Raw genomic sequence first — 15276 nt, forward strand, 5'->3', positions numbered from 1 at the left:
TGGAAAATCCTAAAAATTTTACAAGTGTTTTGACAATTTTCAACTGGGCTGAAACCGGAAATAGATTCCTCGTTCCGTCGTTTATTCTTAAATTATTCTAAGTGTCTATTAAATTACATGCGAATGATTCTATGTCTAAAACTGCTTGAAATTTTTGATTTCTAATTAATATAGTTCAATTTTGCTTGGCAAATAAATAACAACAAATGTACTCACAATTGCACTTCACCAACACACACATGTATACTTGACTGATGTTTCACTGAAGATGATGCCCTGATGACGTCATGTATGACCAGCTCGTACATCCGTTGTACTTCCTCAGTGATGTCCTCGGTGTGGTGCGGGGGCTGCGGGGCTGGCTTCGCTGCAAAAGTCGGCGGGGGGAAACACTTCCCGCTGAGGACCTATGGTATCCCTTGAATAGCGATCCACTGCCCGTCGGGTACGAATAAACCAAAAACTTGACCAAGCCGTATCAATCCGGCTGCGAAGAACCATGTAGAAAACCGAGGTTCTGGAGATCAGGAGCGTACAAACGTACTTATATTGAATGAAATACAGTTATGAGGTTACAACCGCATATATTGATCTAAGCGTTTATATAAAAAAAATTACGTATCTATATAAGGTATGACAATAAATCTCAACAGCGTGTTTTAGAAATTATGTATGCAAAAATACAGCGCCATTTAGTTGTACTAGTATAAAACTATTTTGACTCGAACATAGCCATAACGAATTAATATAATTGCTTTTAATCAATCGAAACTTTTAATCTTAATTATTTGAGTATAAGATACAGTTTTTTATGTGTTAACCCTTATCTGTTATTTGGATTTTGATTAATCATAAATCACAAATTGGTTATTAATATTTGGTGACAGACTGTCTCATACTTTTTGACATTCCTTCTAAATTTATAGTTTTAGAACAGTTCTCTTTATACGTCATGTTTTTTATATATTTCTTTGCTGTTTTACCGTAGTTCATATTTGCACGTTGCAATATAAAACAATGTAATCTACGTGTTTTTATAATTTAGACACTCATATAGTCCACCGATTCGTTCCAATCATCAAGTAACAGATCAGGAATAAATTTACAATGCCATCTATTCTACTATACATGTACAACATCTATACTTATATTTATATAAATTGAATTAGTTCAAGAGTTATAAAATTGATTTTTGCATGTTTTAACATTTGCTTACTTCAACAGTTGTTCTCTTTATTCCTCTGATTTCGTCTTTTATATCTTGCAATGTTTTATCTTTGGTTTCTGGTAATATATAATATAATACAAATATACAAAGTAGTAAGCATAATCCGTACATAAAGTACATTCATTGTAATCCTATTTCTTCTATGATAACAGGTGTAAATTTCAGGCTTATGAAATAAAACGCCATAAATGATATTCCTGAAACAGAGGGCCCCGAACCTTTGTATTCTAAAGGAAATATTTCCCCAACAATATTGTAACTAATAGGTATCAGTCCAATGCACGTTACAAAGAATAGAATAGAATAGAAAATCGTTTATTCAAATAAACTTCATTTAAGCACTTTTGAATAGTCATACCAATTTTTTTTATAGTACCGGTCGTTCGGATAGCTGTCTCATCACAAGAAGAACGAGCAAGAAACTTGTGTGTTGCTCTTTTAAATAATCCTTGTAAGTTTACATTTACAAGTCGAAATGTGTGAATACAAACTACCAACCAGCACGATTTTTTTTGGGTCAAATATAAATATACAATAAGATTAAATCAGTCGTAGTGATAAGAGCAGACCAGTCCCTACAAGCAGCACTCGTTCACGAGTATGACGGATGAGCCAGCCATCACTGCGCTCGACCATATTTTAGGGAGCCCAATGACCCGGCCCATCACGCCGCCACATGTCTGGACATTTTAGTGAGCATGACTACTCATTCCACTCGATCACGTCACAGCTACTTAAAATTACTATATGGTAGTTACAGTATTCGCACTTTACATGAGGATGCATGCGGCAATCAATACAAAAGCCGCTACGCTATCATATATCAAGAAAGCAGTATGAAAAACAAATTATAACATTGTCCGCAAATAAACTTATTCTTGCTAGATATTGCTATCATCTATAAATTCATCTATCCTATAATAGGCTTTTTTACATAACATTTGTTTAATATAAAATTTGAATTGCCTCTCTGTCAGATTTAGCGTAGATTCTGGTAGTTTATAAAGTTTTGTGTCATTATAACACTAAGTGCAATCCAAGATAAAGTGCTATAAATTGTGACTTTAAATTTATCAAAACACTTATTATTATCATTAACAAACCTGACGTAAATCCTGAACAAAAAACTACAGTGCGTCTTTTAAATTTGTGTATAACAAAAAGAGATGCAAATATTGCGACTATTGTTATTATATCGAAAAATATCGTACAATATGCTGCAGATGATTCGTTCCCAATGATTTCTTTTATTATTTGTGTAACATATATAAGAAAATAAAATCTATCAGAGCGTCCACAGCTAGGAACTATTGTTCCTAGCTTCTTGTTTTAGGATCAGAATATTCACATGCGATAAATACTATTAATAAAAATCGATCCTAAATAGAGTCCGTAGATTAATCTAGCGATGAAAAGCATAACCATGTTCTTGGCTAGTGCAAGTACTAATAGACCTATAGCAACTGTTACACTTACGCTAAAATGTGTCGTTTTTTGCCCAATTTTTTGCATCATTGGTGACAGTACAAAATAGCCAACTAAACCCGTGATACTATTGCAAGCAGCTGAAACAAGCACAGTAATGTTAATAATAACTAGCTGACCCACGCAGCTTCATCTGCATGACACTCACTTGATATTTATTATTATGTTAGCTGTACCCGCGGTTTCACCCGCGTAAAATTTATAGCCTATGTGTTATTCTGATGTATAAGTTAAATCACTGTAAAGTTTCAACAAAACCCGTTCAGTAGTTTTTGCGTGAAAGAGTAATAAACATCTATACTCACAAACTTTCGCATTCACCATATTAATAAGATTTCGCACAATTTACATAACATCTTTTTAAACTATATCCTATGTAATTCTGATGAATATATATGTATATGCTATATTACTGTAAAGTTTCATCAAAATTAATTCAGTAGTTTTTGCGTGAAAGAGTAAAAAACATCCATCCATGCTCACAAACGTTTGCGTTTACAATATTAGTAACATAATAATCGTAGATAATATGTTACTAAATTCGCACAGTGCTATCTAGTCCTAAGCTAAGCAGGGCTTGTGTTATGGGGTCTAGACAACTAAATACTTGGTTACATTTTTTAAAAATTCATATATAATACATACAGACGAATACAAATAATCATACTCATGAGCAAATGTTCGAATTCGGCTCGTAAGACGGTGTGCTAGCCCGCTAGACCATCGAGATTTCAAGTGACAAATCTTTTTAAATGGCTGATGTATACATCATTAGAACTATTATGAAAAATAAAGCAGCAAGAATACAGTCTGAAATCTATATATAGAAAACTGCATAAGATCGCAGGAGTGAAGATGACAAATAATTAGTACCTAATAAAGTGACATGAATCTTGAATTATGCAGATATTATAGAAAATACTTGGTAACTCTCTTCAGTAATAGTATCAACAAAGTTATTATTTTCGTCTGTCTGTTTGTTTCTACAATAGTTTGGTATAAATAACTTACCCAACCAGGAAACCTCATACGGCGTAGCCTTAATGTCTGATGTATTTGGTGATAGTAGTATGGGATTCAATACTGATGGTAGTGTTACACTCATGGACCCGCAAAAAGCTTGAAATATGATGCCGGATGCAATAAAACACTGTAACAGAATAGTTATAGCATGTTAAGTATTATTATTAACTAGCGGCACGGATATATAACAAAAAACATACATTTTAATACACACACACATACACCCTTTTTTGTATCGATGATTACTAAAAAAGATTATATTATGAAGAATTCAAATTCAAAATATCTTTATAGTCTATTACAGACTGTTATGATATATCAAAGCTACCGTCAGTTCGGAATGATTTCGAGGTAAGAAACTGACAAAAATAATTATATAAGATATAATTATAAACTGACTAATATACCTCCTCCTATAAAAGATTCTTTAACTGTGCAGATCTTTAAAAATAAATTTAAATAAATACTCCTCCTCACTCAGAAAACTGCGCCGTGATGTGTCTGCACTCCAAAAGCGGGGTAATGCAAGGTAATACTAGTGTCACCAGAATTTGTGTTTATTTTATGTTTCAGTGTGTAGTTTATGTTTGATGTTTATTTATATATGGTAGTATGTCGTAAATGTTTGCTTTGTGTTGTCCGCCTGGATTTATGTATGTATGTGTATTATATTTATTATGTTTATTGTATATGAAGGTGTCCGCTGAAAACCAGCGTCGTGGCACCCCGTCACGACATATGCTGAGCGGAGACCTAGTTGGTACTGTAATTATTAATATAAAATGTAAATTAAATTTTAAAAATTATTTTCAGTGTACCAAATAAACAATTTTCTTTCTTTCTTTCTTTCTTTCTTTCTTTCTTTCTTTCTTTCTTTCTTTCTTTCTTTCTTTCTTTCTTCCTTCCTTTCTTTCTTTCTTTCTTTCTTTCTTTCTTTCTTTCTAAAAAACTCAGCTCGTATTCTTTTCAAATAAATGTTGTTAAGAAATATACGGATTCATTTTTTATTTCAAAGAGAGATAGAAAGAAGAAAGTTTGAGTGCTATTATTTAATGGATTAAAAGTAGTTATTTTGACCCAACTGTAATAGTTCAACAATAGGTATTATGAACTCAAATTACATTCTGAACTGGTAGACTTACCATATCTGAAGTATCTATAATTGAACAACATTAAAAATATATTTTGATTTAATTTGATATACTGTTTAATATAAACGTATGTAATGAATAAAAATAAAAATTACTCACCTGTCTAAGAAAGTATTTATCATACATTGAAAGTATTTATCATACTTGAAACCAATGATTTATAGTTGGACATTAGCGAACACATGAGGTTGGCATTCATATATAATAATAATTATTATTTTTATTTTGCATCCAATATTTACAATTTAAATTGTTCCCTGGTACCTAAACTACGTAGAAACTTATATTTTAGGTGCCAGTTCCCTCCTCTTACAATTCACAATGGTTGGAATTACAATTTATAAAAAGACAATCAAATAAGGTAATTAACTCAAGCTTATCATTATTTACTTGCAAAGTGTGTGTGTATGTGTGTGTTGTGTGTGTGTGTGTGTGTAAGATAAGAAGAAGGAGAGATAAATATTAATACGGGGACACTAGTGTTTCACAGTTTTCATATTCAAGTGGTTTTAACTATTTCATAATAATCTTTTTTATATCATGATTAGATTTATCCTTTAATTTATCATTATCCTTGCCAGTAAATGTATTGTATAACCGAGGTGCTATATAATTAAATTGCTTCTTTGCAAATGTTGCTTTCACAGATGGAATTGGATATTTAAATTTTCCAATAATACGTTTTGGTTCACATGTTATTGCTGGCACAGTTACACGATGATATCGTCTTAAACACTGATATATGAACATTTTACAAAACATCAGCCTGTTCGTATACCAGCATTGTAGGATGTCTATATGGTAGCGAAAACATAACTTTAATTACTGTCCTTTGGGCTCCCTCAAGTTCAATTAAATATGATTTTGAGGCACATCCCTATGTCCAGATGCAGTAGTAATACATTGACATAACGCCTTAAAAGTTTGCAGAAGCAGGTCCTTGTCAGCAACTTCCCTTTTTTCCTTCCTTCCTTTTTTAGCAAAGTTTTGTAACCTAGTTAGTAGGAACGGTATATACACTGTATCAAATGCTTTTTGTAAATCAAGGAACATATCCAAACTGTAGTTTCCTGAGTCAAGGTAAGAAGATATTTTGTATGTAAGATTAAGCACTGCATCTTCGGTAGATCTTTTTTTCGAAATCCATATTGATTTGATGCTATTTTTTTTATTTTATTGTAATTAATCAGTCATCTGTTAACAATTTTTGCTATAATTTTTGATATTGTATAAAGGAGTGAGATTGGTCTATAATTTGCTGGTATCAATTTATGTATAGCTTGTTAAAATTATTTGGAAAGATCCCCGTTTCAAAACTCAGGTTGCATAAAAAAGCTATTGGTGATGCTACCTCGTGTTCTAAGATCGCTTTGCACTCCGCTCGAGTACTCGAGTGAGCGATCACTCGACTGACTCTATTGTTTGATTCGCATTAGTGTATAGATATGACTTCGAATAGATCATTCAATGCTAAATTATATTTCTGACTTTCTGGTGATGACAAATTAAATATTTATTTAATTTTAAACACTTTATTTTTACAACTTTATAATTTATTTTAAATAAATTATAACATATTTATTAATAAGTAACCTATTAAAAGTTTAAATATATTTGATACTGGCGACGTTAATGAATTATATATCTAAATCTTCCTCAGCTATTGCTATGTTGATAAATGAGAACGTTATAAAAATCTGTTCAGAATTTTTTTATGGATTATAGCAAATAAATAGGCAGACGCGACAAAATCACCCACTTTGATTTATAACATGTGTAGTATTTCAGTTAAAGGGTGAAGGCAATGACATTACAGAATAAAACGCATATCTTACTCCATACTGGCATCGCATGAGTATCACGTTGGTTATATGATAACGTGATGCCTGTAATGCTGTTCATGTATATAGGCGATGGTTATTGCAAGCCATGAGGCGGCCCGTTAACTTATTTCTCATGTTAAATTACTTAAAAATAAGATTAAGTCATTATTTCGCACATTCTTCCATTGTTCCATCTAACATCGGTTTCACTTCCATTGCTGTCCTATTCACCCCTTTCATTTCATCTTCAATGTCTTGTAAGGTCCTATCCTTAGTTTCTGGTAATATAAAATATAAGACAAGTATACATAATAACAAGCACAAACCATATATTAAATACATCCCATGTAATCCTGTACCATCTATAATAGCAGGAGTATATTTCATAGTTATAAAATAAAATGTCATAAAAGATAATCCCGATACAGAAGGTCCGATACCTCTGTATTCAACAGGAAAGATTTCCCCACTAATATTATAAGACACTGGTATTAATCCTACATACAATACAAAATTAAGTAATATAACAATACAAATTGATGACCACCTTACAGACGAGTAGGAATCTAGTTGGTATTGTTGTTTTAGAAACAGTATTAAACTTAATATTAACATGAGTGTACCTGAAAAGATTCCTGAAGAGAAAAGTACAGTACGCCTTTTGAGTTTGTGTATAAGAAAAATTGATGTAAAAGACGCGAGTATTGTTAATAAATCGACAGCTATAGTACAATATCCTGCAGTCACTTCATCCGATACAATTTCTCTTATAATCTGTATAACATAAGTTAGGAGATAAAACCTTCCAGACACATCAATAGCTAATATCAATAATGTGGTTAATATAAAAGATTTTAAAAATATCTTGTCACGGAAGCTATACAATATTTCTATTATAATATTACTCTTTTTTCTTTTATTCTTCAGCATAGTTTCTGTCTGTGCGGCCATTAATATCTTCAATTCGTTTTGTTTCTCCATTGACTTTCCGTGTAGCCAGTAGAAGGAATATTTGCACTCCTCGAACTTTCCTTTCATAGCCAAATATGAGGGACTTTCTGGCCAGTACAAACCATTAATAATTATTATTATACATGGAAATATAGCAAAAATCGCTACCTGTTTCCAAGTACAAGAAAGCGATAGCGCATGACATGTTAAAACTCCTACAGCTCCCATCATCTTCTTAATTGCTATCAGATAACCTCTTCGTTTGGGATCACTATATTCGCTTGCAATTACACAATGAAGGTAAACGGAGCCTAGACATAGTCCATGAGTTAGTCTGGCGACGTAGAGAGCCGCTACACTATTAGTGAATATGTAAAGTAACCAACCCATTAACTGAATTACTGCTGTACCGATGTTTATCACTTTTCGGCCATACTTTTGCATTATTGGTGGTAGAGTGAAAAGCCCGATCAGACCAGTAATGGTATTGCAAGAAGCTGAAACAACAAACGTGGTACTTGAATGTTTAAATAGATTATTTACTAGTTGTTAGCCGCAATATCGTTTACTTTTTAAATAAAAGTATTTTATCCTACTTTTCGATGATGTAAGGGATGTAAGGGAGCGCAAACACCACCTCAGTGCTCCATGTCGACCTCATCTGCTCGCGGTACCTCAGACGAGGCTCTGACGACCGATAAGTGGCGGTATAACCATTCTATCCACACACAATTTCCAATTCTACAGACTGATGATGGGCAGCAGCGTCTTAGGTGCGAGAAATTATGTACTGCGATCGCTAACCTGCATCCCCAGTGTGGTGATCATGAGCAAATTCCTGCCATAAAGTGAAGGGCTGAAAATCGTACCCAGTGGCGTACCTTGGGAAAGGCCTATGTCCAGCAGTGAACTGCAGTAGGCTGATGATGATGATCCTAATTTTCATTGCGCTCCATTCACCCGTTTAGTCATGAAAAGGTTGCAAGTAGAGAGACAACCGGACAGACTGATCGTTATATTATAATTAAATGCTTAATATCTATTTAAAACAAGAATTTTTGTCAGTCGTCTCGTCTATATACTGTCCAAACTGAAGATAGATTTGAGATATCGTTATAGTGTTTGAAATAGATGTACCTCCTTTCATGGTTTAATACAAAGCTCCAGTTTCAAGTTATTAATATAATTAATTATATCGTTATTCTTATACACATTGAAAATTATTATATATAATATGTGAAACGGTGTTTGTTTCTATATATATTTTCTGTGCCATCTTGGCGCATTACCTGCACATATAACCATTATTAAATTCGACAACTATTATATATCGTATTTGAGACTTTGTTTATTTATTTCTGCCCAAACAGAAACGCATTCGCTTCAACTAATTAAATATGAATAACAAGCTATCCTAATCAACATCGTATACATCACACTTTTTTGACATTTATCATTATGTTTCACCCAATTGCCATATTGTCTTTTTAAATTATAGTCTATGTGTTATTTTGTTATATAAGCTATGTTCTTGTAAAGTTTCATCAAAATTCATTTAGTAGTTTTTGCGCGAAAGAGTAATAAACATCCATCCATCCATCTCACAAACTTTCGCGTTTATAATATTAGGAAGTACAAGTATAAATTACCCAGCCAAGAAGCCTCGTCAGGTGTTATTCTGAAGTCTTTGGCATTTGAAGACAGCAGTGTTGAAATTAAGATTGAAGGAAATGCCAAATATATGCTTACGCTAAAAGAGTGCAAAATGAAGCCAGATGCAACAAAACACTGAAAGAAAATAAAAATATTTACAATATGTAGTAACTTAGTATAACTTACACAACACCATCTAGTCCCGAGTTAAATAGAGCTTGTATTGTAGATGCTAGTCAACTGATAGAAATACTTAAATACCATAATATAGTATACTATTATTTTATATGTATGTTACTCTACAATGTATTTATAATATGGGACATTGATAGTCTGAATTAAATAAAACAAATAAATACATAGTAGACACCTAGACCAATACAAATAATCATACTCATGAATAGAAATGTTTAAATCATACGAGGTCTGGTACCCGCGACCATTGGAAGTGAGGCGGAGTATTAAATCGGTGGACCACCGAGACAAAAACTTAAATGAAATGAGAATTGAAAGTTTATAGAGGAGAGGCTATTCTAGTGTATAGAAACGCGTAAAGTAAGTAAAGGTAAGTTTTGGTTAGATAACGTAAACTTTCTAGATTTCGGTACCCACCTGTCTTAAAAAGTACTTATTGATCATTGTTGCTATTTTGTAATAAAATACCAGATAACATTAATGACGTTTGATGATGTTTCGTACTGGAAGAAATAAAGAAATGATTAAATTCAACAGCGTTATAATAATTTGTAACAAAATATACTAGCAGTAGTTATTTAAGAATATTTTCATGATAATCTGCGGCACTGTTTGCGCGTTAGTGGGTGCAACAGTGTGGGTGAGATTTCTTCAAACAAAACTCAGAAAGGGAAAGGAGTTTGTAATCAATGGGGACAAGTAGTCCCATTGCAGGCAATGTTTTATGCGGCCTCCACGCGGTCTGTCCTGGAAACCATTATTGCTAACTTCTGGTGAATTCACCATGATGTGCTGACTGACTTAACTTGAGCCTATTATCTGTCTTTCTCTCCACTAGTGTTCCTGGTCCGGGCAAGTGCTTTATCCTAAATTCATTATTGATTCTTTCATCTAAATATCTTACACTAGTGCTCCTACCATGATAGGCAAGTGCATCATCCCAAATTTAAATACCACAGATAAAATAATGTAATACTAAAAACTTTTTATATATTTGACATAAATTCAAAATTGTCTGTTCAATCATTTCAATGCTTACGATTTTTCTAACAGGTTGTTAGTAATATGGACCAGTAATCTCATTGCTATGCGGTTCCCTCTAGAAACTGTTGTCATAGATTCCTGGTGAATTTGCCACAATGGGCTAACTGACCTGACCTCATGTTCATCTTATCATCCTCTACTGATGCCCCGCCAGCGTAAGCTGTTAGCGCACGAAGGAGCACCATTCCATTATCATCATATCAAAAATGTAAACAACTTACAACTACAAATTGTCGCCAGCATGACCTACATTAATGTTGTCCTAAATCCATGTATTTGATGTTAGTCACAAGAGCTTCTAGATTAAACGCAAACTCAACACAATCTAATCAAAGTATAATTGTTCTACTCCGACGCGAAACAGAAAGATCTCTTCAACAATATGTAATGATATGTGAATTAAACATAATGTAAACTATGTACACAGATGTCTATAGAAAATAAAGTGAATTATTAGTGTTCCTTTCTTCAAAAATTTTATTCAAAAAGTTATAAGAAAGTTACGAATTATAAGTTTCTATTTTTCTTTTTAAATAATCGTCAGCGTTCATTTTTCAAGGTATGATATTTTTTTATTAATTGCAATTAATAAAAAAATATCATACCTTGAAAAATGAACAAAAAAGAATCTTTACTTACATAATATAGAATTAAAATTAATATTAATCTTATACAAAGCATGTCGTATGGATACTCAAAAAACAAATATAGTAAATTTAATTATAAATATGCTATACCTAGACAACATATTCATAAATACAAATATTTGTATTACACGGGGATTGAACCCATGATTATTAGTAGGGATGGCCAACATACTAGAATTATTACTATTTGTGTTATCATATATTTTGTAGGTTACATTATCAATCTGGTTCAAAGTCAAAAAACTAATGAGGTTTTCAAGCATTTGCTGGAATTCTGATGGGCTTTAGTTCTTGCAAAAGTAGGATATAAAATTATAATTATGTTGGTCAATATAGGATCTATTCTTATCTCATATGTTTTCGGAGCTTTCATTTAATCGGTACGGAACCAGCGTCGTAAGTCCTACTCGCAATTGTCTCATTTCCCAAGGTGACCTAACAAATTTCTCTTTACAATGTCAGCGATTACAATGTGTATTAATCAAATTAATAATTTTGTATAAAATAACTTATATAATTTATTGTAGTTCGTACAAAATCGTTGTTTTTCTATTTGGGTACAGACTATTTATATTATCTGCTTCTAAAAATAGGCATTCGATTTTTTATTAAGAGAGATTGTATTCCTATAATAGGACCGGTTACATTTTTTCTTTTACCTATTGTTATACTTCTATGTTAGTATTACAAAGAGGTAATTTTTTATTTTTATTTGTAACTAGCTGGTCCCGTGACTTCGTCTGCGTAGGATTTTACTTTATTTTTCTAAAATAAAAGTAGCCTAAGTTACTCCTTATTACATCAGCTACCTGCCAAAAAAAGTCCCGTGAAAATCGGTCCAGCCATTTCAGAGATTAGCCTGAACAAACAGACAGACAGACAAAAATTGTAAAATATGTTATTTTGGTGTATGTACCGTATTTATATTCATATGCATGTAGTAAAAACCGGTTATTTTAAATGTTACAAACAGACACTCCAATTTTATTTATATGATGATGATGATGATGATGATGATAGATGCATGCATTTGTATGAAAAAAACCTTTTTTAATTGAATATCATGTCATCAGCATGGCATGGCATACATAGACATTTTAAATAAAAATAAAAATGGCGGTCCTCCACAAAGCGGTTTTCTAGAAAATGTTATCACGCACAACCACATTGTGGAATCACCTTCTAGCAATGGTATTTCCGAACCGATACGATATTGCTTTCAGTATCGTATCAGTTCGGATATAATATATTAAAAATTACATAAAGGCCAGCAATGCACTTTCAATTACCCTGGTGTTCCCACGGGTGCTCATGGGCGGCGGTAATCACTTACCATCAGGTGAGCCGCAAGCTGGTTTGTCCTCGGTGCTATAAAAAAAATACTACACTTACAATTAAAAAGATCTTCAGAAAAACTTCGGTTGTGTTCATGGATTAATTTTTCGAACACTAACCACTTCATTCACATTTTAAAATCAACTCCCACAAACAGATGAGTGGCGTCCTTTTTATAGTCATAACCAGTCATTTAACAACTTATTCTGTTTAACTACTTACTTAAACTTATTTTACAATACTAATAAAGTTTTATTAAAATCTAGAAATTAGAATTTATAATAAACAGGTTTTCCATAAACGTACTACAAACAATTATTTCATAACAAGTATTGTAAAAGTCAATTACGAATTATAGGTCATATTAGATACTAAATTACAGTTTAAAAATGACTTCGGCCTTCCTGACACTATCGTTTGCCTCAAATGTTGATATTATTATGTAATAAATACTAGCTGTGTCCGCGGTTTCACTCGCGTTAAATTTTAATATAAAATATAGCCCATATGTTATTATGATGCTCAAGCCATATTACTGTAAAGATTCATCAAAATCCGTTCAGTAGTTTTTGCGTGATAGAGTAACAAACATCCATACTTACAGATTTTCGCGTTTAATAATAATAATATAATAATAATAATAAATTTTATTAAGCCACAATCATGTACAGGTATAAATTCATTTTTTATAAACAATATGTTGTGATTGTATGAGCCTGGGAACTGAACTAGGCACGAGGCCTGTATCTCAGTAGACCAGTACTCACCCCTCGGTTGTGCGGTTCTACTTAGTACTTTATTTACACAAATAAATATTTCTGGGACAACAGTGAGGTATTAAATAGATGCATTCTTCCTGGAGTAATCTTCAGGTAACTAAATAAATATTCCTGGTACTTCTTCAGGGGGATTAATCATTTTCAATAAATTTATATTAGCTTCTTTTAGATCGCTAACCTGGGGCAACAATCAGATATTAAACAGATGCATCACCTGGAGTAATCTTCAGGTAACTAAATAAATATTCCTGGTACTTCTTCAGGGGGATTAATCATTTTCAATAAATTTATATTAGCTTCTTTTAGATCGCTAACCTGGGGCAACAATCAGATATTAAACAGATGCATCACCTGGAGCAATGTTCAGGTAACTAAATAAATATTCCTGGTACTTCTTCAGGGGGATTAATCATTTTCAATAAATTTATATTAGCTTCTTTTAGATCGCTAACCTGGGGCAACAATCAGATATTAAACAGATGCATCACCTGGAGCAATGTTCAGGTAACTAAATAAATATTCCTGGTACTTCTTCAGGGGGATTAATCATTTTCAATAAATTTATATTAGCTTCTTTTAGATCGCTAACCTGGGGCAACAATCAGATATTAAACAGATGCATCACCTGGAGCAATGTTCAGGTAACTAAATAAATATTCCTGGTACTTCTTCAGGGGGATTAATCATTTTCAATAAATTTATATTAGCTTCTTTTAGATCGCTAACCTGGGGCAACAATCAGATATTAAACAGATGCATCACCTGGAGCAATCTTCAGGTAACTAAATAAATATTCCTGGTACTTCTTCAGGAAGATTAATCAATTTCAGTAAATTTATTATCGGCTTACCTTAAGCCGCTTAACTTGGACAACAACAGATGTATTACCTGAAACAATCTTAATTATTTTATCTATTTTTACCCATATATTTTTAAATAACAATATTTAATTAATATCAATAATAATATATTTATTTGTCATAATATGGTATGTACAATGATGGTAATTATATATAATATAAGTTTCATCATATTCTGCTGTTTCCAGTGGACAAATATTAATTCCGTAATCCTCATTATAAATCAATAAAGTCATTATAAATTCTAAATGTTAGTCATTCACCATAACTTCTTACTTTAAAAACATTATGGAATACAATAGAATGTCAATATTTCATTAATTGTCAATATTTTATTTTAATTCTAAGTAATACAATTGTATAATCCGTATTTATTATAAATACGGATCGCCATGCAATATACATTATTTGAATAAATGGTCAATTTCTGTCTAGGATTTTTAATTTTATAAATATTAGTGCTCCTTTTGCTCAGTGTCGTGCTTTTCTGAAATGAATTTATATTAGTATGAACAAAAACACATATGTGATAAATATATAGACTGGGTAGCGGTAATATCTTATTTGCTATGCGCAATGGCTTGCAACTATCCCGCGTCTTGGCACAACAAAGAGATCTGATGCATTTCTTTTGTGTTTTAAATGCCCTATGCATTTCTACTGAGTTGCCCCATAAAATTATTCCATATCGCAGATTAGATTCTACGTAGCCTCAATACGCTGAAAGGGCTGCTGAATTTGTTACTGTCTTTTTAATACGATTTAGAACGTATACAACAAATTTGTCTAACTTTTTGCATATTGTATTAATATGTTCATTCCACCAACAGTATTTATCCACTACTATTCCTAAAAATCCTGTGGAGCCAACTGATTCAATTTTGTTTTTTTTTATAGGATATATTCAAATCTATATCAGTTTTTGTTTTTAGTTTGAAATTGAATTATCTTTGTTTTATTCATATTAATGTTCAAACTGTTTGTTTCTAGCCAGTCTATTACCGACATTAGTTGGTTGTTAATTTTTTTTTTCATAAGATATTTCGTTTTTATTCTGAATAAGTATAGTAATGTCATCTGCATACAATACACATTCGCAGTT

The 15276-nt window shown here is 32.1% G+C and overlaps 1 protein-coding gene and 1 pseudogene across 1 annotated transcript; both read right to left on the reverse strand.

The window, feature by feature from the left end:
• Positions 1–212: 212 nt before the first annotated feature.
• On the reverse strand, positions 213–5013 carry LOC131845716 (uncharacterized; annotated as a pseudogene).
• Positions 5014–6875: 1862 nt separating this feature from the next.
• Positions 6876–9953, reverse strand: LOC131845717 (facilitated trehalose transporter Tret1-like). The gene is made up of 3 exons (XM_059194808.1): positions 9927–9953; positions 9311–9449; positions 6876–8158 (listed from the first exon to the last, which is right to left on the reverse strand). Exons 1-3 carry the CDS (start codon positions 9951–9953, stop codon positions 6876–6878), a joined length of 1449 nt encoding a protein of 482 aa, XP_059050791.1.
• Positions 9954–15276: the final 5323 nt, after the last annotated feature.

The sequence above is a fragment of the Achroia grisella genome, unplaced genomic scaffold (genome assembly GCF_030625045.1).
Source record: "Achroia grisella isolate CSIRO2021 unplaced genomic scaffold, CSIRO_AGI_Agris_v1 utg48083, whole genome shotgun sequence".
In the NCBI taxonomy this organism is placed as follows: domain Eukaryota; kingdom Metazoa; phylum Arthropoda; class Insecta; order Lepidoptera; family Pyralidae; genus Achroia; species Achroia grisella.

Bases quoted from the DNA above. Each gene is read 5' to 3' on its own strand.
- LOC131845717 (XM_059194808.1), bottom strand. From the start codon at position 9,953: ATGATCAATAAGTACTTTTTAAGACAG. The intron at 9,450-9,926 runs GTGGGTACCGAA...ATTTTCTTTCAG, and splicing joins ATAAGTACTTTTTAAGACAG to TGTTTTGTTGCATCTGGCTT. The intron at 8,159-9,310 runs GTAATTTATACT...TTGTTGTTTCAG, and splicing joins TGACGAGGCTTCTTGGCTGG to CTTCTTGCAATACCATTACT.